Here is a 26,241-nt window from a genome sequence, read left to right as displayed (position 1 = left end):
ATTCATTCAAATTGATGCGTAAGAATATTTCTTATCTGTAGGTGATTGAAACAAAATTGTCTGAGCTGTAGTTGCCCAAATCCGGACCACATTTCGAAATGTATTTCCTCTAGATGCGTTCCGCATCAAAAAATAAATCTCAAAATGCAAACAGAAACCAATTATCATTTTATGAAATTATTAGGAAATTCATGGTTTCAAGTGGTAGCATGTTTTTCTGGTGTTATGTCAGTCACAAGTACAAAACTCATTGACAATTATTCAAAACATGGTGCTTCCGGTAATCACTGTTATGAGCGAAGTGACCAATTTTGAAATTAACCGAAGCTTTATTAATATCGAATTTCGTGTTTCATTCTTCAGGGTCAATTACAATGGTACATAATCAATAATGAAGTTGAAACGAAAGATTAAAATAGTTACCCTGCATACGTATTATTTTATTCAACCTCCATTGAAAAAGGTCAACGATAATTTTCTCATCAATGACGCCATCGATAAAATAACCTAACCTAAACCAAGACAGTTAATCAATCATCACCTACCTACCATGCCAACCGTACCGCGCTGCAGCCTACTGCGAGAGAAAAATAACCTCCCACCATATGAGAATGAAAACCGCAAGCGTCAGTCATCCACGCACAGATAAACGTATTACTGAATATTTTCCCCCTCCTTTCTACCGCAAACGCTTTTATCGGTTACGGTCGTTGTGCGAAGCTGCTTTCGAAAAGAGAGTTAATATTATTTTCTCAAACAAATCCCCTTCCTCAGTTCCTCAGCGAGCTCAGTTAGGAACGGAAACCGACTGGTGCAAGTCGTCACCGACGGAAGCTTTAGGAAGTAGTTTTATGGTTAAACCCCCGATGAAAGCAGCGAGGACAATAACGATAATGATTGGTGAAAGTGTTCTTCGGGAAACCGTTTGTCACGCACGCAATAATATTCCGAAACGATAAGCACGTAAATATGTGTTTATTGTTGGACGGGGTGATGACGGCATTCGAACACGAAATATCAGTGAAATTGTCCAAGAGTATCAATTTGGGTTTTAGGCTCTTCGACACAATTAACAAATATTCAAGTTGAACTGCTACGTTGCGCTGATGGTTGAATTTGTACGGCTGTGCACCGGCAAGTCGAAGGCAAATGTTAAAAACAATTAAAAATGTTTGTTATTTTTATTCAATCTCCTTTGTAAGTTTAGTAAATTCATTGCATGATTAAAAAAAAACGTTTAGTTTGAACTAGAAGTGTCTTTCATTGCATGCATTTCGATACTTTTTTTAAACTTCTACAAACATGGACACTCACACAATATTCTTCACTCTCATCAACTGATTTTAGCACACCATCCTTCACTTATAACAAAAACTACGTAAAACAGTTTTGTTGGGAACTATGTGTATAATCGTTGATCGGTAGCGTGATCGATTTTCCGGACAGTGTAAGTTACAAAGACAGCTGAAGTAGTAATACTAATAGTAGTAGTAGTAGTATAAGAAGAAAAAGACACCTGATGGATTATTTCAACAATTTGAACCCATTCCGACGGCGTCGGCCGGGGTCCGATGATGCGACGGAGCCCAATACGGGGGGCTCGCCGACGACCCCACCGATACCGCCACCGACGATCGTACTCTCGCCGGCCAGTCCGTCGTCGGGGCAAATTTCCGATGGTTCCAGCGAATCAAACGGCTCGAACGGAGACAAAAAACACAAGAAGAAAAACAAACGTGATCATGGCATTTCCGTTGTTCCGATCAGTGAGGTGACGGAAGCGTCGCTGGAACTATGGCGCACACTGCCGTCCAAGATCCGGCAGGATCCGAGCATGGTGTCGTTCCGGCAGGTTGAACTCGAGCAGGCCCGGTTACATGGTGAGTATTTAGTTTAAGAGTTTCTATATATTTTTCCTTCTTTTTAAAATGCAATCAACTCTATAGAAAATACGATCAACGCGGAATGTTATTGGATTAAAGGAATCAGATTCAATGTCCATTCAATGCTTTGCGGTAGACGACGTACTTCGTGTTGATACCCAACCCGTGAATATGAAAAGATTGATGCTTTCCTGTGCGCAAATAATTAGTGATGGAAGAAGCATGAGAATCCCTAGTTAATCTTGAGACTTATTGACTGCCTAACGCACCGGAAATTGAACGAAATGGGATACTTTACGAGCTAATATGTTTTGTGTGTGGATCCGAGACAATTTCGATTGAAATGTATGCCGGAATGTAACTTTGTGCTTCTGTCCAAAATTATTCGGCAAATTTGAACCGAGGCTTTGCACTAACTTTTCTCGGAGATGGCTGAACCGATTTTTACAAACTTAGATTCAAATGAAAGGTTCCTGAATATTATTTGGATCCGACTTCCGGTTCCGGAGTTATGGGGTAAAATGTGCGAAAAAATCAAAATATGTGTTCTAACTTTTCTCATAGATGCCGTGACCGATTTTCACAAATTTATGTTCAAATGAAGAGTCCTGTGGTCCTATACGTAATTCCTGAATTTCATCCGGATCCGACTTCCGGATCCGGAAATATAGGGTAAAATGTGTTAAAAATTTTATACCATCACTGAAAAGAGCGAAAAACCGTAAAAAGTTTTCTAAATCGACCTCCATTCTTTTCCAATTGATAGTTTTTATTAGTAGACGGTCAAACAAACCGATTTCGGTTATTCTTTCAAGAATCGCAGAGAATTATTTTGAAGAATACCACAGTATTATATATGATAGTATGATTGATATGAGAAAGGCATCATTACACCACTAGGTGGATTAAACCAGGTTTTTGTTTTTGAAAATCAAAACCTAACCTTCTTAAAAAATTCCTTTTAGAAGAAGTGCGACTGAACCGATTTTAACAAACTTAGGCTCGTTTAAAATCAACTTTCAAGCTACTGATCGATTCGAAGACCCAAATGGCTGTCACTTTTCGTTCCGAAAATATAACTGTGTAAGTAACGTAACCGACAAAACGTGTTGTTTTATTACCGCTCAATTTTCTCGGAGATGGCCGAACCGATTTCAACAAACTTAGGCTCATTTGGAAACTATTTTTGGTTCATTAAACAGGTTTAAAGAACCAATAATAGCTGTCATGGTTCGGTGATAAAATGGTATAAGAGGCTGTCCATAAAAGACGTCACGCCCCCCCCCCCCCTTTGTCACATGTCACGAATTCAAAATAAATAAAATTCATCTCAATACATTTTCAATATGTATGACAAACCATACAAATATGAGGGAAAAATCGATTTATTACATGCTGTCATTAGATTAAAAAATATTCCTAAAACTACAAAATCATCAGAATTATTTTATTAATATCATTTATATAAACTAACAAAAGTATTTGGTTGGAATTGATGAAACATTTAAATCATCTGTTTTATTCCTCCTAGCGGTACACAGATATATTATTTATTTATTTAACTAATATACGTAAGGCTCGGATCCGTACTGTATTTTACAGTATTGTACTGTATTTTGGATCCAAATACTGCGTACTGTATTTCACTCCAAAATGTACTGTATTTTTCCTTGTACTGTAATTTGCCTTTCAAAAATACTGTTTTTTTTCAAACAGAAATACATAATTTTATTCTTTTGACGCTTCGAATTTTAGTATAACGAAAATAGTTTATGTTCCGTGGTAATAAAATAAAAATAATACCTGATATCAAGTGATATGCGTATATACTTGATACTAGAGAATGTCCCATACAATATTATGTCAACGCATATCACAATCGCATAGCGAATATAAATACATGCAAACAGCCAGGGATTAATCTGTGATTCTGGCATCTCTGCACACAGCGAACGGTGAAGGGCATGTCTGCAAATGCGAGCCTCTCTTTATTAACGTTCTTATTCAATTATTGCTGTTCTTTTATAGAAATTTTCTCAGTTCCTAATAATATTCGAAAGATTAAGGATTTTGCTTGAGATTAAATCGATCTGGTATTTTGCGAATCGCCAAATAAACAAAGAGAATCTGTCATTTATAGCTCGGCACTTTTTTGTGAGACGATAGTACAGAACAAATGTAAATGTCAAAAAATTTGTCGCTCTCCTTTTCGTCATGAAAATTGAGAAATGGCAACGTTTCAATTGTGAATCGTTGGGTGGAAAAATTCAACCATCTCAAACGTGCAGATTGCAAGTACAAAGACATTGCAATAATCGCACATCAGCATCAGTGGAACGCATATTGGACCACAGATAAGACATACATGGAAGTGGGTACACTGGAGGCGACACTAATTATGAAGTGCAATTTAAAGTACGAATGCGTTGAATTCTACAATTACCTCAAAACAAAACATGGACTGCTTCGTCAAATTTCATCAAAAGAGAAATACGAGACGGCAACTGCAGAAAGATCGAAGTCGAAGGCGATTGAAACGATACAAATGTATACAATTGATGATTATTCCATGTTTCGTATATTTTGTTATTTGTATTTTAACTGTAATATTTATTTTATTTCCACTGAGAAATAAATAAAAACATTGAGATGTTAAAAAAAATATCATCTGATAATAGTTTTCTGTTGTTTTATTCATCATTTTTATATAAAATGTGTACTGTAAAACGTACTGTTTTTTTTTAAGCCGATGTACTGTATTTTTTTGTTTTTTCTGTAAAATGTACTGTATTTCGAGAAAAAAAATATCCGAGCGTTAAATATACATAATCAACAGACAAAATATGGTTCTAATGATTATTTCTAAGTATATTTAAAAACCTAGTTTTAATTCGACTGCGCGGGACATGGAAATCGAATCCCGTCGAAACAGCATTGAAAGTACGTTGCAATCCAATGATGATTCCATAATTAGTGCGGCGTGAAGGCATTCTGAGGAGGTTGTTGTTGCGAAGAGCTCGTTCGCGAACATTTATGTTTATTTGACAAAGAAGTGCTGAACAATCGACATTGTTTAACAAAACGTCGGCGATTAGCAATGCACGGGACAGATCACGTCGCACCTTCAGTGTATCGAGTCCGATAAGCAGTCCGCGCCTTTCATAACTGATGAGGGTTATTCCATGGTAACTTGCGAAGAGCAAAACGAACAAATCTGCGCTGTATTGATTCGATTCTGATATTTCCATTATGTGAAGTGCTTAGCAGTTCTCATTACAAATCCCAGGCAACGTGAAGCTTTTGCAACAATGTACGGAATATGTTGCTTGTAGTTCAGTTGTTCGTCAAGAAAAACCCCAAGATCCTTGGCACATGTGACTCTATCTATCGTAGATCCTCGGAGACAATAGTCGAAACGTATAGGTGTTCTTTTCCGTGTGAACGTGATAATCGAGCATTTACTGATATTTAATGTCATTCGATTAATCTCGCACCACTCCGAAAAAATTTCTAGTTTACTCTGGAGGGAAATGGCATCCTCTGTTGTCTTAATAATTTTGAATAGTTTAAGGTCGTCGACAAATGATAATCGTGGGACACTCAGTAAAAAGTTCACGTCATTGAAGTACAGGAGGAAAATCAAGTGGTCCGATATGACTGCCTTGTGGAATGCCAGAAAAAGCAAAAAAATCATTAGATACATTATCACCGATCTTAACCGCCAACCGTCGATTGCAGAGGTACGATTCGGTCCACTGAAGAATACAGGAACCGAAACCCAGTCGGTCCAGTTTGGCGATAGTAATAGCGTGATTTATTTTGTCAAAAGCAGCAGAGAGGTCCGTATATCAAATATCTGTTTGAAGACCGTTTGACATAGCATCTGTTATTAACGTCGTAAAGCGAATCCGTGCTGAGTTTCTACGATATACTGCTTACAGTGATTGAAAATGGGTTCCAGAACTAGCTCGAACAACTTAGGAATTGCACTAAGTAAGGTAAGGCCGCGATAGTTGTCGAAGTTCTTCCTGTCTCCTTTTTTGTGCACTGGGAACATATAAGAAGATTTTCAAACAACAGGAAACACTCCAGTCGTGAGTGACTGTTGAAACAGTTGACATTAGGGTGTTGCAATACCACTGGAACATTTCTTCAAGACGACAGCGGGGATGCCATCGGGTCCAGGAGAATATGAAGACTTCATTTTAACGATAGCCTTTTGGACAGAGCTAATATCAACATTGATGAAATTCAACGACTGATTCAAAACAGGAACGTTCCGTGCTGCCTGGGAGATTTGATCCGTTCGTAAAATATCTCAGATTTCTTGCAAGCTAGAAGTCGGTTCATCTTTTCAGTGCATAGACGAAGGAAGATCTGGCTCTTTCCTTTGCTCATTAACGTGCTTCCAGAACGACTTAGGGTTAGATTTTAATTTCCTCTGCACACTTCGCAAATAGTTGGCATAACATCGTTTGGCTGTTTTTTTTATAAACTTTATTTATTTCCAAATAGTTTTGCCTGAGCAAAAAACCAGCTTTCTTGGAATATTTCCTTAGAGCTGTTCTTTTCAAACCTTTCAATTTTCTGGCTGGCTGATTTGCTTTGGCACATATTGGTCCATTGCATAAATTAGAACGTTGGAAAAGGTTTGCGCAGCAAAATTCATATCATCATTGTCAAGAATTTCAGTCCAGTCAACGTTTGAAAGAAATGCAACCATACTGTTTTTAGTCGACTCTTTTAAAATTGTATCTGACGGTTCGAGAAACTTTACAGTTATCCAACGTTTGATTTGATTCAAGTACAAGTGATGATGTCTAACCGATTTCACTATAGGAATTGCTGCTTCGGAAATTCTGGGTGCAAAATCGGATTTACTTGAAAAGCAGAGATCGAGAATTCTGTTGTGCTCATTTTCGATGTGATTCAATTGACGCAATAGGTTAAGACTGTAACGGTCAAGCAGATGGACGATACCGGTGTGAAAAAAAGAATGCATGTCCCGGGTTGGCGGTTCAATGCATAGGACGCTGGTCTTACAAGCCAGTTGTCGTATGTTCGAGCCCCGCCCTGGAAGGATTCTTAGTGTCAGTAGGATCCATAGTACCTAGCCGTGCAATGATTCTGTACACTAAGAATCTGTTGAAACAGAAAGGCCAAATTCCACAAAAGGAATGTAATGTCAGGACTTTGCTATTGGGTCAGCGAACATAAAGCCGTTGGAAGCAGGGTACCATTTCAGGCCGGGGAAGTTGAAATCACCACCAACAATTAGAATATCATCTGCCGGTTTCATGTGGACTGAAACTACTTTTTCTAGCGTCTGAATGATTTAGGTAAAGAATAATATTTTCTTAGTGTAGCATACAGGACTGAGAAAATAAAGACCAAAACCTCATCAAAACGAGATCACTGGCGGAGAATCTTTTCATGGTCAGTTGATCAGTGAATTTTAAATCACATCGATCAATATCGGTACTGATCTTCCGTCACACAATGGGTAGTGATTTTGAGCTAAAACGATTCTTGATTTATGTAAGTTCAATCATTGGATGATTCGATAAGCTTTGAGCTTTGTTTGTGGAGGAAAATCACATATGATCAAGATAAGACATGACATGATCTACATTTGAAATCGTTGATCTCCCGCCCTTTTTCAAATGGAGTACAATTGAATAAACTGCATCAGAATCAGATAAGAGAAATTCATATGATATACTATTATCAATGCTAGAAAATCAAATTACTGAAAAATTGTCAGTGCATAACTTAAGTTAAACCGTTTGAAGGCATCTTTTTCTTTTTTACTCATATTAGGCAAAATTTATTAATTTCGCTAATTTACTCGCTCCTCCGTGCACTTTTGTTGATCACAACAGAAATGATTTCCTGCATCATTCATTTCCGAATTTACAAGAAGAAGCGTTTACATCAACAAATACACGTTTTCCTATAGAATGTAAACGTTTATTGTGGAGATTTTTTCAGGAAATAGAGCAAAGCAGTAATATAATTAGGTATTTCAAAAATGCGCTCATTGAAAATATTGGACGTCACATTCCAAAAACCTCCCCCCATTCCCTCTGTCACAAAAGGTCACGTTTTAGGAAATACCCCTCTTCCCCTTGCGGCGTGACGTCTTTTATGGACAGCCCCTAAGGGACGTAAACGTCAAAGTTAAATACCGCTCAATTTTATTGTATATGGATTACACGATATCAATTATTATACGCTCGTTCGAGACTAAAATTGGACTGAGGGTCGATTTCGAATTGCAAATCTTCTTAGAACGGAAATTGCTCCTATTAGTTCTTTTGTTAAACTACAAGCAATTCTTGAAACAGTGTCATTTAGGAACGAGCGTGGAAGATCTGGAATATTCTAATTAAAAACTAACCTGTCGAATCACTAAAAGCCTTTTCGTAGGACAGAAAACGATGCCTTGATTACACCAAAATTAGAGCGAGTATAGTCGTTGGTACATTACACCAGTGCAGCGCTGAAAACAAAAACGGTATAATACAAATATGATTACAATTACACTATACTTACTACTAGGCATATGTCACCTATCGTCATACGTCCGTCGTAGGCGCCATATCCGTGTCATTTCCTTTTCAGTTTTATCAACGCTCGTCTATGAAATGAAACAAGTGTAACAATCAACATAGCGGATAAATGATGCCATTTGAGCTGGGATGTTGTCATCCGGGATAAAATAATCACTCTCAATATGTCTCTAATGTTCGCAAGAATCCGAGGCCTATTCCAAACGGATGAGGTGATCCACATCAGTAAATATACTCGGAAAAGTTAGCATAGGAGCGTATATGATAAGCTTTTAATTTGTTTTCCTAATTTATTGGATTGAATTTATTGGTTCATTATCTCAAGCTTCTCTGTGAGGGTTTACTGTCTTTTAGCTGTTTGCTTTTCACTATAACATGTTCGGTGAAACCGGTGTTGTCTTGTTGTAGATTGTTTGCAGATGATGTTTTCATAGGTGATATTGTTTTATTGTTTTTAGACTCTGTCTAGGAAGTAATGCGATTGTTTCATGTACAGATTTTAGCTTGGTTTACTGTAATGAACAATTATCTAGCAATATTGACATGATGCACTCTAATTGTCGGAAGCGATCAGCGATTTACATGGAAGTCTCGTGTTGTAAATGAAACTCACATAACTAGATATAGGCTTCCTTAGGTGTATGCATAAAAAACATACGTCATTTAGAATAGTGCGGAAATTTTTTTTCCATACGATTTAGAAAAAAAAAATTGACTTAAATACAAATGAGAAAAAAATTAGACAAAAAATTCATTACGCAACTAACGAAACCAACAATTTTAACGAATATTCATAGAACATCACAAAATCATACATCATAGTCATAGTCATTTCATGAGATGCCGAAATGATCCGTTGCATGGTAGCCAGGACTTTTTTGTGGGGGCACACAGTGCCCCTAAAGAAAAACTTGAAAATGTCACCGTGACTAATCTGGGCATTTTTAAATTGATCATACTTATCAACGCGTAAATCAGACCAACAAATCGGAAATTGCGTCATCAACCATACGGAGGGTGGGATTTTAAACTCCCATCATCCCACAACTTACAAAACCAGAAGTTCGAAAGAGATTCAAGGTCAGATTTGAACATTTTCAAGTCGTCGCTTATTTAACTGTTTGAAAATTTTATGACTCGGAAAAATTTATTACGTATATTGTGAACAAAAGGTATTATTTTATAACAATAAAACCTAAATAAAAGTTTTTTTTTACTAAAATATTATGTTTTAAACAATAGAACGAGAAATGACTTCAATATTTTCTCCTTAAAACTCAGTGGAGCGGGTCAAAAATTAGAGGGTTGTATTCAAGTCGGTAAATAATATGGCAACAATACGAAGAAGAAAACATGTGAGACAGTCCGCATAAAATATTTAGTTACTTACATTAATTTTCGCGTTGGCATATTAGGAATATACGGAATGGATAGGCAAAAAAATTCCGAAATTGTGGTAATATTGTAACTTGATGCTATTAACACATGAATGAACATTGTCATAGTTACAACGCGTGTAACCATCAGACGCTTATTGTTTTGAACCAAATAATAATTGAACTGAAACTGGCGGTTAACCAAATTCTACGAGAGTTCTTATTCAAACGATACATGTAAAATCGCAGGTAAACTTATCGTGAATTTTTCTTCCATATTATATGATATTGCATCTAATTGTACTGTATATGTGAGCCTGTGGAACTCATTTATACTACTAAACCGAGGAGGTCGCTTTTAGATAAGTTTCAGAATTTAATTTTGAATCTTTTGAAGCGTTTAATTCCTGGTGGGACAACAACCACGCAAACCGATCCGTTGACAAATTAAAACATTTTTTAGCTTACAATATTGAAGCTTTGGAATCATTTAAATTAGGAAAATCCATAAACAAATCATCGAGGAACATGCGCTGCAAATTAGATCCGATAAATCTATCGCCGATAATTCTAAATTGGCCTGATAGTTACCAGCGAACCAAAATAAAATACTCAAATCAAACCAATTTTTCAATAGTATGCAATTGAAATATTCAAATGACGTTATCTCATAAGTTTAAGTTAAATGTTTCCGAATCGATTAGTTGTTGAATTAAATAAATCCATCAACAAATGACTGAGTTATAAGCGTTCAAAATTATGACAGAAAAAATGTTACGCGATTAGTTTTGCATGTTTTAAATTGACACCCAGCCTCGGGAAGCGAAGTGTAAGGCATTTTTAATGGCAAAATCGACCAAAAATTTGTTAAGTATATGGGATATACCAAAAGAATCGGTAACCACGCTGATTCGGTTCTTCAATAGCAAGATGATATATAAGATACTCAAGCGAACACAGTGTTGCACAGACAACAGGAAATTTCACCAACAAATAATGCAAAAGCGACAATCCAGCAAGTGAACGCATATACAATCCAGTCATCAGCTCACTGGACGAGCTACTTGTTTCATTCACAGTCAAACATCAACTAGGCAAAGAAATATTGTGCAGCCTATATTTATAAATTTTCCTTCATACTACGCATAACAATGCGGTGTTTTTTATGCATGACGCAAAGCCTCCTATGCCGAACAAGAAGTTGACGTCATTTTGTACAACAGGGATTGGTGGATGAAAACATAGGTCGATTCTAACCATTTTTTCAACCATTATGTTTAAGTGAAAAGTTTCCGAATCGATTGGTTGTTAAATTATAACAATCCATCAACAAATGACTGAGTTATTAACGTTCAAAATTATGACACAAAAAGGTCACGCGGCTATTTTTGAAACTTTTAATTGACACCGGGCCCCGTATAGCGAAGAGTAAGGCATTTTTAATGCCAAAAGTTATGCACTGATATGTCCCTTAGAGAAAAGTGACAAAAAAGCCCTGATGGTAGCTATAACGAATATTTGGTAGGGTAACCGCTCCCTATTCAATCCGAGCTCCTAATTCCATCTCATCTCTTCATCTCATAACTTTGAATATGAATCATATGTTTCAACGTACCTGAGACAAAATGTGAAATGTTTTAAGATGTTTGTTGGGGTTTTTGTCAGGCTTTCGCATTAGAAAAATGGTTTTAAATCCTTCAATCATCGTATTTTCCATTTAAAAATAAATTCACTTTCCAACTTAGGAAACATTTTCGTCTCAAGTTTTACAGTTCGTCGTGTTTCTAAATATACACCACCAATTGTTTCGTCTCAAAACATTATCACGGTATCACATAATCGCACCACTATTTCATGTTGGATGACTTCATATTTAATAATGTTCACTTTTCACTTGTTTAACGAATGAAAACTTCTAAAATTACCCGCTATGCAATAAAATTCTTCAAAAATATGAGACTAAAACTTACACTTAATTCACTTGACTGCGCTTTGTTTTCATCACATTTCGTATCGCAAAGCTGCCAAGTTTTCTCATAATGTCATGAAAAAAAATTTTTTTTCTTCTTTCCATGACCATCAACAACCTTTTTTTGGTATCTGTTACATTAGTTTCATTATATTATTGATATTTATATTTCAATAAAACTGTTTCGGTTTCGAAGTGTGTGTGTGTTTTATAGGCTGAGCATCTGATATATTCATGCCTTTAATGATAATTTGAATACAAAAACATTTACGGAGAAACAGCTTAAGCAAATTAATTCAAACTTTTTTACATTATAAAGCATCGTTTAAAGATATTAATATTGCGCGATGAACACGATAACTCGGCGTAGAATTATCTGAAATAAAAAACGTTCTTCAATTTACTTAAAGTACGAGTTACTTCTCACCAGAGATGTCTATCTCCTCTGTGTGACGAAGAGCAAGCAAAATTTCTCCCCTCGCACTGACAACTTCAACGAGAGCTCTTCTCTTTCACATTTATACACCACTGTTGTGTAAGTGTGCACGCATCATGAGTGCGTTTGTTTATTTCCTTTTACCTCTTCCACTGAATTGCACCAAAGTGCTAGAGCATTAGCTAATAAATTCTCTGAGGTGGATGCAGATACTTTCACAGAGGTGTACACGCCGGTGAGCACTCTGCTGTATGGTTTTCGTAGATGAAGCGTGGACACGCAAAATCAGCAAAATAAAACATTTTATCGTAAAATTTTCGGTTTTCCTTGCAAATTTTTCATAGCAAGGCCAGATCTACTCTCTATTAATTGAAGTTCACAGAAGTGTTCGCTCACCATCACGCGCCAGTGGTCACTTGGGTGTATTTAGACGAGAGCGCGTGTGAGCGATTCATGCGAAGAGAATGTGTTTCACTCGCGCCAGCTGCTTTAACCACAAGCACACACTCAAATGCTGTCTATTCGACACTGAGAAGAAGTGCGCTTTCCTCTTTGTGCGGTGCTTCGTTTTTTCATCCTCGGTGTGGCAAAAATCTGACTCTAGCGTTTATCACTCTGGTGAAATGCCATCTCTGTTTCTCACCCCTCCGCCGTTCTCAAATTATTGTTTTAATTTTTTCAACAGTTCGTGGCATATTCAAGCAAAAAACGCGATCTTACGCTAAATTTTTCGCCAATTTTTAAGTGAAAAACTACCATAATATGGAAATGGATATATCAAAAACGTAGGGGTTTTGAGTTTGAAAAGAATCGGTTCAGTAGATTTTGCAGGATCGTGTTCACGGACTTCGAAAAATTGGTTTTCAGAAAAACGCGTTTAAACCCGACCCGATGCGAGTCCATGTTCAAGTTCACCTTAAACTACAAGAAAATGTAAAAAAAAACGATTTTCCGAAACTGTTTTTACATCCACAAGATTTGAACTGAAAATATTATTCATTCGCCCTTATTCTGAATAACGTCGTATCGTTTTTTCGCTCGTATTTCATTTGTATTCCGCATAACGCTAGCAAAATCAAAGGTAGCTATGATTCGATCGAAAAATCAATACGTCGTTATTCAGAATAAGGGCGATTATCTCGACTAGTTAGACGACGCACAGTAGTCCAAAACTGGAAAAAAGACGGTCAAAAGTCTGTACTGACTTTCTCTGGTTTTTAAGAGCTAACGTGTCTTCGAGAAAGTTTTACAAGATTATATTACGCTTCTTTTGAAAGTGGCACCTTAATTTTTGTTAAGGGGTTAGTACCAATTTCGAATAAAATAATTTTTTTTCACAAAAAAAATGTTTTCTATCTTATTTTGAAGAAAAAAACATTTGAAGTACCGGTAAGCAGCTCCGAACCGATCAGCTCACTAAAGGGAATCGATTCAATGTATCAGCTCATCAGTTCATTTAGATTGAACCGAAGGTTTGTTTTGAGCGCCGTTTTTGCGCCGTTTTACTTACTCCGTTTTTCTTCCATATGCATGATCGAAATCATTCATGCACAAAGAACAATGCTATGCGAACTAACTTGTCTGCGAATTATTATTATGTCACATTTGAGAATATCTGCAAAAGTGGCATCCCTGAATATATCTTAGCCTACTAAATGAGAGGTAAGATTTCTTATTGACAATGGCTCATTCAATCTGTTAAAGAAGAATAGATGCACATTTTGAAGAACTGACAAGAGCTCATGCACACATTTCTTCTCATTTATAATTCTCTCTCCAAGAGCCGAAGATCCGTTCAGCTCGTAGCTTGTTTCCACCTTATCAGCAGGGATGCCAGGTCATTTTTTTTTAATCTGTAATCAAGCCAAAAACCTGTCTATGAAAAAACTGTGTACTTTTCCCCGTTTCCACGATAGCTGATGGGAATCATTTTGGTAAGCAAAAAAAAGGTCTCACTATTTTCTACCGCTCTGTAATTTTTTATGCTAAACTGTGATCAGTTTAAAAAATCTGTGATCGATTTCAGAATCTGTGTAAATCTGTGACCATTTTCAGAAACCTGTGAAAATCTGTGCCATTTTTTAAATCTGTGCAAAAGGTTGAAAATCTGTGAAACACAGATTAATCTCTGAACCTGGCATCCCTGCTTACCAATGCGGTGAACTGGTAAGCTGCGGTTCTTTTAAAACGAGCTGTGAGCTATCAGTTCACTTTGAAGATTCGATTCACTGGAATAGGTCAGGAGTAGGAGCGAATTGCCCATCTCTACGCTCACTGCAAAAGTGAGTCACAGAAATAGCAGACGCGTGACGCCCTCCGTTTCTTAACCATTCATGGTTTCAGAATGGCCATAGTGAAAATGAGTCACACGAATAGTACTCAGGATATTCTCATTGGAAAATAAATTAGATTATTGAATTATTGAATTAAGTTCCATATTTCGCTTCAATACAAGGTTTCCTAGGTAAAACTAGATAAAATGATGTATAAATTTTCCAGAAAAGAATAAACCTATGCATTACCTTCTACAAAATTATGGGATTTTATATTTTCTACAATTATTCCAAACAAAGTAAGGATTAAAAAATAACTTGAAACAAGTTATGATTAGAAAACTAATTTTAAGGGGGTTGTCATAATTCAATAACTAGAACTAACTTTGAAAAGGCCTGAAAAAAAGTTCCATCGTGTTCCGCTTAGATTTTTTTATAGTATTGGGCATATCTTTTCCTATATATTTTGTAAAAATCAGCTGCATAAAGTTGCATATTTCGTTTCGGTGTAAGGTTTTATGATGGGTAAAAAATGGTAAAATGTTGTATAACTTTGTCAGCAAACAACAAACCTATGCACTACCTTCCACAAAAATATGGAATTTTTTATTTTCTTCAATTATTCCAAAGAAAGTATGCATAAAAAAATAACTCGAAACAAGTTATAAATAAAAAACTGATTTTAAGGGTGTTGCCATAAAAACGCTTTGTATATCCGAAACGGTGCGACCTAGACTTTTGGTATAAGTAAATTATTTTCAATAGTTCTAAAACTTTGTAGAAAAAAAATTCTATCTCTTCAGAAAAAAAAGTTATGGTTATATTTTTTGTCAAAGTAGGCCATGAACAATTAGGGATAGAATCAAATTACGCGGTATATATTTGTAAATAATTTCCTAAAAGTAACTATATGCATTAAAAGAACGGTTTGGCAGCTACTGATTTATGTCCACGTTTTTATTGATTCGATCCACTGTGCGACGCCTGCTTTGATTCATTGCTATGACGTGTGACAGTAACAGTTTGGGAACAAAAAAAATCGGAACGAAACATTAACATGTCAAATTTGTTAATAGGCACATAAAGAAATAGTAGGTTTGTCGTCGATAGGTTATTAGTTTATTGTTATTTCTCTGTCGGCCTTTGGATGAAGATATTTCGAATCATGACAACGATTGATCGTAAAATTGCACTCGATCATATTGATACCAATATCCAAATAGTCGCAAAGTCGTGGTCAAATTTCCGTCCGCAAACAGAGCAAGTGTGCCGCACACAATCTGCATAATCGGTGGACCAGAAACCCTGCGATAATAATTGGCTCATGGTTATAATTCAGAAGCTGAGGTAACCATAAATTGGCTAATCGTTTGGGATCACAAGCGGTTATTTTTAGTATCTAGTATTTGACGACAGACGCATTCATGACAAATTATTTCAATCAAGCTACGATGGCTGTCATTGTACGTTAATTCCGGTCAATGTTTGCTCGGTTTTATTAACTCACAGTCAGCCGGCCTGCTTGGATTCATATTTATATCACTTCGTTAGAATCACAGACAGGGCGGTTAATGGCTGCAGGCGACTTCTGCTTAGGAGAAATGTCATGCGGATAAATAGAAAGAATTCGTCAATGTCCAATAAACCCACCGAAAATAGCTCCATTTCATCTGTATATGAGTGTTGAACTGTTGATATAGGACTACGGACAAGAGAGGACACGAAACATATCGTTGGCATTTCAGTCAACATAGTGTCCCTCTCTTTCTCACCCGATTTGATACAAATTGGTTACACGACACGTGTCGATTTGTATTCAACCTTTTCCAACAGAGATGGGAATCAATTACAGGTACTCTGGACCGGACAACTTTCTGATGCTGTCTACAAGTAATAGAAAACAAGAACAGCGTCTCAAGTTATCGAATTGATTTCATTTGAAACAACAGTGAAGACCCCAATCAAACTCAAAGTAGATTGAATTTCAATCCCCATTGATAGGCATATCTACCGGGGTGGATCCCGAAATTGAATCCCCCTTCGCCCGGTTTATTCGTAGCCGTTAATTTTTCTATTTTATTTTGATTTTCCTGTTCACACAGGTGACGACCATGACGCTTCGTTTTCCGACATGCAACCGGTGGAGGATGAGCCGGAAGAAGATGAGCCGGGGGATTACGATGAGGATGAGAACGGGAGTGAGTACATCACCATCAACGTGACCAACGAGGAGGGCGAAAACAAAGAGGTCGAACACATCAAGGAAAAGCGGTAAGTTCTGAGGATGACTGGGGGACGGACAAGTGGGTATTTTTAGAAACCGGTCGTCGTTGCGGTTGCTTAGGAATAGAAAGTTTTAATTTTTAATCGTTTAGTTTGGATAGGAACTTGCAACAACGATGAAATGATTTTGCTCTACTCGCTGTCATTTTTTTCTGCTGCTCTAAAACACGGCATGCTTCGATTGGTTGCTGCGGATAAAAACATACACTGTTAGATCTATTTACTGAATCTCGATTAAACTTTTGACCAACGAGCTTGGTAACTGCCGAATTTCTCTGTATTTTGAATCTGAATGTTTCAGTTTGTAATAATTTTATTACAACATTTTGTAGGGACGCTCAATTGAAAAATGTTCAAAACATTGATGCTATTTCTTGTAGAAAGCACATGAATACTAGGCCAAATTACCCAACTTTCGTAGTTTAATTTCATTGTTCGGAGCAGTAATCGAAAATCTGCATCGAATCTTTATTCTGTGATTGTAAATCGTAGATCAATCCTACAATAACTTATTTGCAGTAGAAGCGTTTCAAGTCCAGCATTTTCGATCTTCAAAATCCAACAATAAAATATCGTTTCATGACTATCCAAATGATTTTCCGAATCTCAGTTGTTTTTACTAATATCACATAGTATCTTTTTATATACTGTTCTAAAGTTCAATTTCGAAATCTTCAAACTGAAACTAGAATATCAATATTGCCGTAGATTATTCGAACAAGACCACGTTCAACACGCTTAGCTTATCAGGGAAATTGTTCTCCTTTTCTATCACCCCGCTGGGCAATGATATGTGATATTTCAATAAGTCTCTGTTTGCTTTTACAATAATATTGACAGCGTTCCAATCAAACATTTCAGAGAAATCCCGAAGCCCCACGTGCACCATCTCGCCGGTCACTACATCAGCAATATCACGCCAAAGCACGAAGATTTCAGTGACACCGGTCAAAACCAGATGGACGAGGATCATCCCATTCGGAAGTACTCGAAAATCATCTGTCTGTTCATCACGTGGATGGTGATAATGTGCTTCCTGGCGCTGAAGGACGAGAAAATTATAGCCGAGAAACACCTCTCGATTCCGGTTGGAAAACCCCGATCGTACATTCTGCCGAAGCTTCCGCTGAGCACTCGCGTTAAGCTTTCATTCGAGGGCACGTTTCTCGGGGAACAGTTCAGCAACATCACCGAGAACTATTTGACAATCTACCTGCAATCTCTGACCTCGGACCTGGACAGGAACGTATCAGACTCGCGCAGTGCCGAACTAGGTTCGGTTCGAAATATCAGCGATCCCTGGCATATCCCGATCGTTCATCCGTACCTCTTTGACAATGCACCGGTCATTAAAAAACCGCACATATTCGATATCGGTGACAGCAACTTCGAGCGCATCCATCAGCAGAGCAGTGTGGTTCGATTGATTGTGAAAAGTAACATCCAGACCAGTATCCCGATTGCAGTGCAGTACGATCAGTCCCCCGTGAACCGGGACGTGGGTGTGATCTACGCTGCGTTCGTGCTGATCTTCCTGTACGCGTTGATCGTTTGGGAGATCGTTCATCGAACGTTTGCGGCCGTGATTGCGTCGACACTGGCGATCTCCATTCTGGCTGCACTGGACGATCGACCGACGATGGATGACGTGGTGGGTTGGATTGATGTGGAAACGATTCTGCTGCTGTTTTCGATGATGATCCTGGTGGCTATTCTGGCGGAGACGGGGATCTTTGATTTTCTCGCTGTTTACATTTATAAGGTAAGTTTTGAACTTCACTCTTTTTATTTCATTATTAAAGTTTTATGAGAATTCTTGAAAATTTTATAAAATATGCATTTGATTCAGTGAAGCTCTGCAATACTCTGTGAATCGGTTCGAGTTGTTTCTATGTATCTTCATGTCTCAATATATGTAGTTGATTTGTTATTATTATTATTATTATTATTATTATTATTATTATTATTATTATTGTTTAGGAAAGCACTAACTTAGCAACCCAGATAGGATCCACACAATCGTCTCATAGTCTGTATCTCTCAATCTCTCTTATCACAGGTAGTAATCGATCGGGCATGATCGTGCACTATATTCACCACTGGACCGTTGCAGCGGCCAGTCTGCTAGGTTAATAGTTAGTTCAGTTCCGACATTCCGTCGCATCACGTCTGTTTATCTCGTTCACATAGATAGCAGAGCAAATAAAGTTCAAAGTCAGTTAAGTGCATTTTTTCTCCGTAATAAAGTGTTTTATTTGAACGAAAGTGTGACATTACCTTTACGGACACCGAAATATCCGTAACCACAGAGTGGGCACATGAATGCCCAATGGGCAAGTGCCACCATACCATTCCAGATCCTGAGTAACAAAATTAATGGACGTTAAAGTGATTCAATACATTCATCTAAATTCCGATCGAGAACATTGGTCCTTCGAACCGGATTTACCCGTTAATTACTCGATTGGATGAAGATTTAAAGTAATGATTGTAATATCGAGCGAATAAGTTTCCACGCGGTGTGATGTCACTAAATACAATAGGTGGTATGAAATAGAATGGCCGCTAAGTGGTCATTGTTTCGACAACGTGGTTGCTGCTATCCGCCATCGCTGGATGGATGTACATGGATAGAAGTTGCTGCTAAATTCAACAGTTCAGGAGTTATCGTTACACATGAGGAGATTTTGCTGAGTTTACAAAAAACCAAACGCACTGATAAGTATATATTGCATGTCTGTGGTGGCGTTCAATGCATGATGCGCCAATTGCATGTTGGTTACTGAGTGAGTGAAATGCGGATAAATAAAGGTTTGAAATTGAGCACAAGAGTTTTTTTTCTTGAATTTTAGAGCCTGGGTTGAGATTGATTTTCTGATGTTTAAATCATTTTGACTTTGTCTTCATATTTTAAGTTGTTGGGTCCTCTGCTGTTGTCAATCCATTTGGTCACTAGTCAATCGGGAGCTTGAAATTACCGTCATATCGGTGAATTCATTTAGTAGTGTTCCAGTTTCGGATAAACAAGTGTGAAAATTAAAGGTGATGTTTGCAGTATTGCTCTTATATTGATAAGTGTGCAGAATAGAATTTTACGTGAGACATTGGCAATACTACAAACCAGTGCGATTAATTGAAGTGTAACATAACCATGGATGAATTGAAGGAGCTCAAAAAACAGGAGCGGCAGTTGCGGACGTCTATGAAGGCGATAGCGAAGTTCGTCCAAGGATTTCGCAAAGAAGTGCATGAGAAACAAGTCGATGTTCGTTTAGAAACATTGGAGAATGCGATGAGAAAGTTCTACACTGTGCGACGTAAGATTGAACTGATTATAGACGAAGAAGATGAAAAGCCAGATTTAAAAGAATCAGCTGAACAACGAGTTGAACGCTTAGAGTCATTGGCAATCCAGCGAGAGGATGAATACGATGAAGCTATACGGGTTGTGGAGGAGGAATATTTTGAAATCAAGTCCTCTCTCATTATGTTGCGAGCGAGGTCATCTTTACCAGCAAGACAGACTAGTGCTAACGAAGATGCTACTGTTCCAATATCCCGAGTAAAATTGCCGGACATAAAGCTTCCATCGTTTGGTGGAAAGTTGAAAGACTGGGTTACTTTCCGGGATTCGTTTCGAAGTTTGATTCACAATAATCGTCAACTTGAGGATGTCGACAAGTTTATTTATTTGCGTTCCTCAGTAACTGGTGAAGCATTTCAGGAGATTTGTTCCGTAGAGCTTTCAGCGGACAACTATGAAATAGCATGGAAGATGTTAGAGAAAAAATTCGAGAACAAAAAGTTAATCGTGAAGGCCCATTTGGATGCCTTATTTTCGATTGAGCCAATGCGAAAAGAAAGCTGCGATGCACTCAATAATCTGATCAGTGAGTTTGATCGTAATCTTCAAATGCTTGCAAAGATAGGCGAAAATCCTGCAAACTGGTCCACGTTACTTGCACATATGGTGTGTTCTCGTCTAGATACAGTTACAATTCGACAGTGGGAAACCCATCACAACTCCAAGGATGTGCCATCATATGAAAACTTAATTGCATTTTTGCGTGACCAATGCACAGTGTTACAATCAATCTCCTCAACCAAACATAGCGCAGATGATTCGAGACGATCCAGAATATCTGCTACACATACATCCACACAGTCCTCAAAAAGATGTTTATTTTGTGGAGAATCATTTCACCTAGTTTTTCGCTGTAACAAGTTTAGGATGATGACGGTGGCTCAACGTGTGGAGGATGTGAATCGAAAGAGATTGTGTCGAAATTGTTTGTCATCAGGACATTATGCTGATAGTTGTTTAAGAGGATCCTGTAACCGGTGCGGTGATAAACACCATACTTTGCTGCACTATGAAAGCACAATCGGTGGTACTCGTCCAGTTAAATCTACCGCTCCACCAGCTCAAGTGAGACCACACACAGCAGACCCACAACCGCAACAAACTAAATCAAATCCACAAAGTCAAAGACAACATCAACTCACTCAAACACCCACACAAGTAAAGGCTACAACCTCACATCCTGTAATTCGTAACGATCCTCAAACCACTCACTCACAACCCACCACAGACCAAAAGTTATCAGCCACCTTTAAAGCTGTTACACAAGCAACACCTACAAAGATTCTCATGTCCACTGCGATTATTCGAGTGGAGGATCAGTTTGGAAATTCTTCATTCGCCAGAACGTTATTAGATTCTTGCTCCGAGTTCTGTTACATGACTACTAGTTTTTCGAACAGACTGAAATTCAGGGAATCACCTTCGTTCTTGAGGGTACAAGGCATCGGTAACGGAACTGTTACATCTACCAAGTTCGTAACAGCCATCGTTCAGCCACGACTACCATTGATCTCAAACTACACGGAGACAATGCAGTTCCATATTCTTCCAAAAATCACCAGATTTTTACCAATCAGTTCGGTTCAAATCGATTTAAGGCATCTCCCATCAGAAATTGTACTGGCGGATCCCTCATATGGAAAACCAGGACCCATCGACATGATTATTGGGGCAGAATGCTATTACGATCTACTCAGCAGTGGAAAGAAGAAACTCTCCAAAGATGGACCAATCTTACAGGAGTCAGTCTTCGGTTGGATAATATCGGGGAAAGTACCGTGTCACTTAGAAATCCCGAAAACTTCTACCTACATCAGTTCTACCACAGATCTCCATGAATTGATTTCTAGATTTTGGGAACTAGAAACTTGTCATGTAAATAGTACTCATTCCATTGAAGAGACTGCGTGTGAAGAGTTATTCAATAAAACTACCGTGCGTGATGCAGTTGGAAAATTCGTCGTGACGTTACCAAGGAAGCAACACGTGATTGCTAAGTTGGGTGAATCGAAGACTATCGCGAATAAACGCTTTCTCGGTCTTGAAAGAAGACTTAATGCAAACCTCGAACTGAAAGCTTTATATCGAGAATTTATTCATGAATATTTACTTATGGGTCACATGAAAGAGATTTCCGATGAATCCTGCGATGAATCGGTTTACTACATGCCGCATCACGCAGTATTGAAGCCAGATAGCACAACCACGAAACTTCGCGTTGTTTTCGATGGATCCTGTCGTACGACTACCGGAATCTCTCTGAATGACGCGTTAATGGTAGGACCCGTCGTCCAGGATGATTTAATTTCAATTATTACTCGGTTTCGATTGCATCGGTTTGCGCTTGTCGCCGATATAGCTAAGATGTATCGTATGATCCGTGTACAACCATCGGATCAGCATCTACAACGAATTCTCTGGAGAGAATCTGCAGAAGAGCCTGTGAAGACGTTCGAACTTACTACAGTTACATACGGAACTGCTAGCGCACCCTATCTCGCTACAAAATGTTTAACCAAACTAGGAAAGGACAGCGAAGCTACTCATCCTGTTGCTGCAAGAGTCATCCAAAAGGATTTTTATGTCGATGACATGTTGTCAGGAGCCGACAGCCTGGAAGAAGCAAACGTATTGATCTCGGAAGTGATGGAAGTAACAAGTAGTGCAGGCTTTACACTCAGAAAATGGAATTCGAACGCTGCTCAGCTGCTTTCTAAATTACCAAAGCAGCTACTCGATGAACGATCCGCTTTGGAGTTAGATTCGTCCAGCGCTACAGTGAAAACTCTGGGCCTATTGTGGGACACGAGTACTGATAGTTTTTGCTTCAACTTTCCTCAATGGCGATCAACCTCAGTAGCCATTACAAAAAGAAGTATCCACTCAGATGCAGCTTGTTTGTTTGACCCGCTAGGATTAGTGGGACCAGTGATTGTCCAAGCGAAGATTTTTATACAACAACTCTGGCGTTTGAAGTGCGGTTGGGATGATCCCTTGGAGGATGCATTGCAAGAGGTCTGGAAGGAGTACAAACAAAATCTGATGGCGCTAGATTCATTGTCCGTTCCACGCTGGATTGGCCGCAGTAGCGAAGTGGTAGAAGTTCAACTACATGGGTTTTGCGACGCTTCAGAAGTCGCCTATGGAGCAGTTCTGTATCTTCGTTGTATGGTTTCGGATGGAACTATAACAAGCCGGTTGATCACGTCCAAATCCAGAGTAGCGCCAATGGAGAATTTGAAAGCCAAGAAAAGGAAAGTATCAATCCCTCGTCTCGAGCTGTCGTCTGCACTTCTACTCAGTCATCTGTACGAGAGATTTTCTCGTATCTCCCCGGTAAGGACGGTTTTTCTTTGGACTGACTCCATGATAGTCAAGCACTGGCTAGCATCACAACCATCTCGATGGCAAGCCTTTGTTGCAAATCGCGTGTCAGAAATTCAGCATCTCACCAAGAATAGCATCTGGAATCATGTCCCGGGAATTGAAAATCCGGCAGATCTTATTTCACGCGGAATCTCTCCAGCCCAACTACAGTACAAGCCTCTCTGGTTCAATGGTCCTACTTGGTTGTCACAAGCCAGACAATACTGGCCAACGGCTGTTGAATCCAAACCAGAAGACATAGAACCGACGTTGTTAGAAGAGCGAACTTCGTTATCGTTTCCCTCACAAGCTATTCCACCTAGTGCGATTTTTGAACTCCGATCATCCTATACCGAGCTTGTTAGACTGGTAGCGTTCATCCTTCGCTTCCGATTCAATGCACAATGTTGTAACAGAGCGTACAGAAAAACAGGAAGTATATCGCATAATGAATTAGAGCAAGCAGTACTAGTTCTTGTTCGACTTTCGCAACGAGAGTGTTTTGCTGCAGAGTTGTGTAGCCTATCCAAAAATGGTCAAGTTCACGAAGGATCCAAAATCGTTGGATTACACCCATGTCTGTCTCCTGTGGGTATTCTGTGTGTTGGCGGCCGGCTTCATCACGCGCCAATATCAGTCTCCAGGAAGCATCCATTTATCCTAGACGGAAGACATCTCCTTGCAATGCAGATTGTGAGACACTACCATCTTCGTCTCTTCCATGCTGGACAACAGTTGCTTATTGCTTCAGTGCGGGAAAGGTTTTGGCCAACTGCGATTCATAACTTGGTCAGGAGAGTCATTCATGATTGCGTACCATGTTTCAGGCGAAGACCAAAGGTTCTAGAGCAACTAATGGCAGATTTACCACCCGAACGTGTTACCCCATCATCACCATTCCTGAAGGTAGGGGTGGATTATTGCGGTCCATTTCTTATCAGTTATCCCAACCGTCGGACTAGCCCGGTGAAGAGTTACGTGGCAATATTTGTATGCTTGGCAGTGAAAGCAGTTCACTTAGAGCTCGTCGCCGATCTAACTACTCAAGCCTTCCTAGCAGCACTGAAGCGATTTGTAGCTCGCCGAGGAAAACCGCAACTGATAATGTGCGATAACGCAACAACGTTCGTCGGTGCCAAAAGAGAGCTCAAAGAACTATTTCTTCTATTTAACGGACAGCAATTTCAAGACACTGTTACCAAGGATGCGGGAAACGATAGCATCGAGTTTCGTTTCATTCCACCTCGCACACCCAACTTTGGTGGGTTATGGGAAGCACAAGTAAAATCGTTCAAAAATCATTTCAAGAAGACAATTGGCTTAAGAACTCTGAATATCGATGAAATGCTAACAGTTTTAGCACAGATCGAGGCCATTCTCAATTCGCGTCCACTAACACCGGTCAGTAGTGATCCGAACGACTTTGAAGCGCTCACCCCAGGGCATTTCTTAGTGCATCGTCCATTGACTGCGATTCCAGAACCAAATCTTCAGGATATACCAACAAACAGGATGTCCATGTGGCAGCGTGCGCAGAGTTTAATTCAACAAATGTGGAAAAAGTGGAGTACTCAATACTTATCTGATCTGCACAATCGCACCAGATGGACTAAGCAAAGAGACAATGTCGCAGAAGGAACGATGGTATTACTAAAGGATGAAAATGCACCACCGCAAAGATGGAATCTAGGACGTGTTGTAAAGGTTTTCTACGGAACTGACGGAAACATTCGCGTCGTCAGTGTGCGCACGAAGGACGGCTGCTTTGATCGGGGGATCTCAAAACTTTGCGTTCTACCGATACGAGACAACGTCAAATCACCATCAACAGATAGAAACTAATTCTACTGTTACACCGGTGCGGAGGACTCCTCAGTGAGTGCCTCCGCAGTCCAGTTAAGTTTTTGTTTATCATTACATTGCAAAAAATCAAGGAATGTTTGTCACCCATAGGATACCCTGTCTCGGGTCCCCGGGTCTGAAGTCATCGTTTAAGTCATCTACACTACATCATTTGGGAAAACGAATCATCTCATTTGTGCATGCATATCACATTTTGTTCACTGGTGAAGGAAAAAGGAATAATCTGGTCATTTGGTTGACATCTATAATTTCATTGTTTATCATCATTTCTTGTTTGGAGCTCAGCCATGGTATCACCTCCATTCAGTTTCGGATAATCACCTGTGTTTGGGCCTGATCAACCCGTCTCTTCAGTTGAAATCTCCGAACCTACGAGCAAGATGAAAAACACATCACACAAGTGTTCTCTTCGTGAAGCATTCGCAAGCGCCAAATAACGCTTGTGTGGGTAAGTTGTTCCGGTTTTACAAAATTTCTTGTCAGAATACTACATCCATATCATTCCGAGGAAATCATCAACAACCAATCAAACGATATGCACGAGTATCGCATGAAGGAAGGAAGGAAGTTACTAGCATCGCCCGATGCAAGCAATAATATTACACAAGAGTCATCAGCAGAAGACTAATCCAATAATCAATCCAGAATCACTGAAGGAAGAAACCTACTGAGTGAACTCGGTAACATCTACGTCCAGCATTGAAGCAGTTCGAAAAGTGAAATGAAATCCATATTATCAATAATTGCAAAAGTAAATAGAAGATATAGGAAGCTAGGAAAGTTCTATATCGGTTATACCAAATAATAATTGAAACGCCGTCGGTTTCAAGGCGGCCGGCATGTTTAGGAAAGCACT

The 26,241-nt window shown here is 38.7% G+C and overlaps 1 protein-coding gene across 6 annotated transcripts in view; it reads left to right on the top strand.

Moving 5' to 3' along the window:
• LOC131431957 (P protein-like) overlaps positions 1-26,241 on the top strand; it is a 105,092-nt gene that overhangs the window by 68,421 nt on the left and 10,430 nt on the right. For 3 of the 6 annotated variants that reach the window (XM_058597945.1, XM_058597948.1, XM_058597946.1), the window contains 3 exons: positions 1,348-1,880; positions 16,612-16,780; positions 17,654-18,554. In XM_058597945.1, the coding sequence (XP_058453928.1) occupies positions 1,520-1,880; positions 16,612-16,780; positions 17,654-18,554 (1,431 nt within the window). In that variant the 5' untranslated portion in view covers positions 1,348-1,519. The remainder of the gene's footprint in view (positions 1-1,347; positions 1,881-16,611; positions 16,781-17,653; positions 18,555-26,241) is intronic. The other 3 variants (XM_058597951.1, XM_058597950.1, XM_058597949.1) reach the window with 3 other exon arrangements.

This window comes from Malaya genurostris, chromosome 2, assembly GCF_030247185.1.
Source record: "Malaya genurostris strain Urasoe2022 chromosome 2, Malgen_1.1, whole genome shotgun sequence".
In the NCBI taxonomy this organism is placed as follows: domain Eukaryota; kingdom Metazoa; phylum Arthropoda; class Insecta; order Diptera; family Culicidae; genus Malaya; species Malaya genurostris.
Note: the sequence above shows the minus strand (reverse complement) of the source record. Positions and strands in the feature narration are given on the sequence as shown.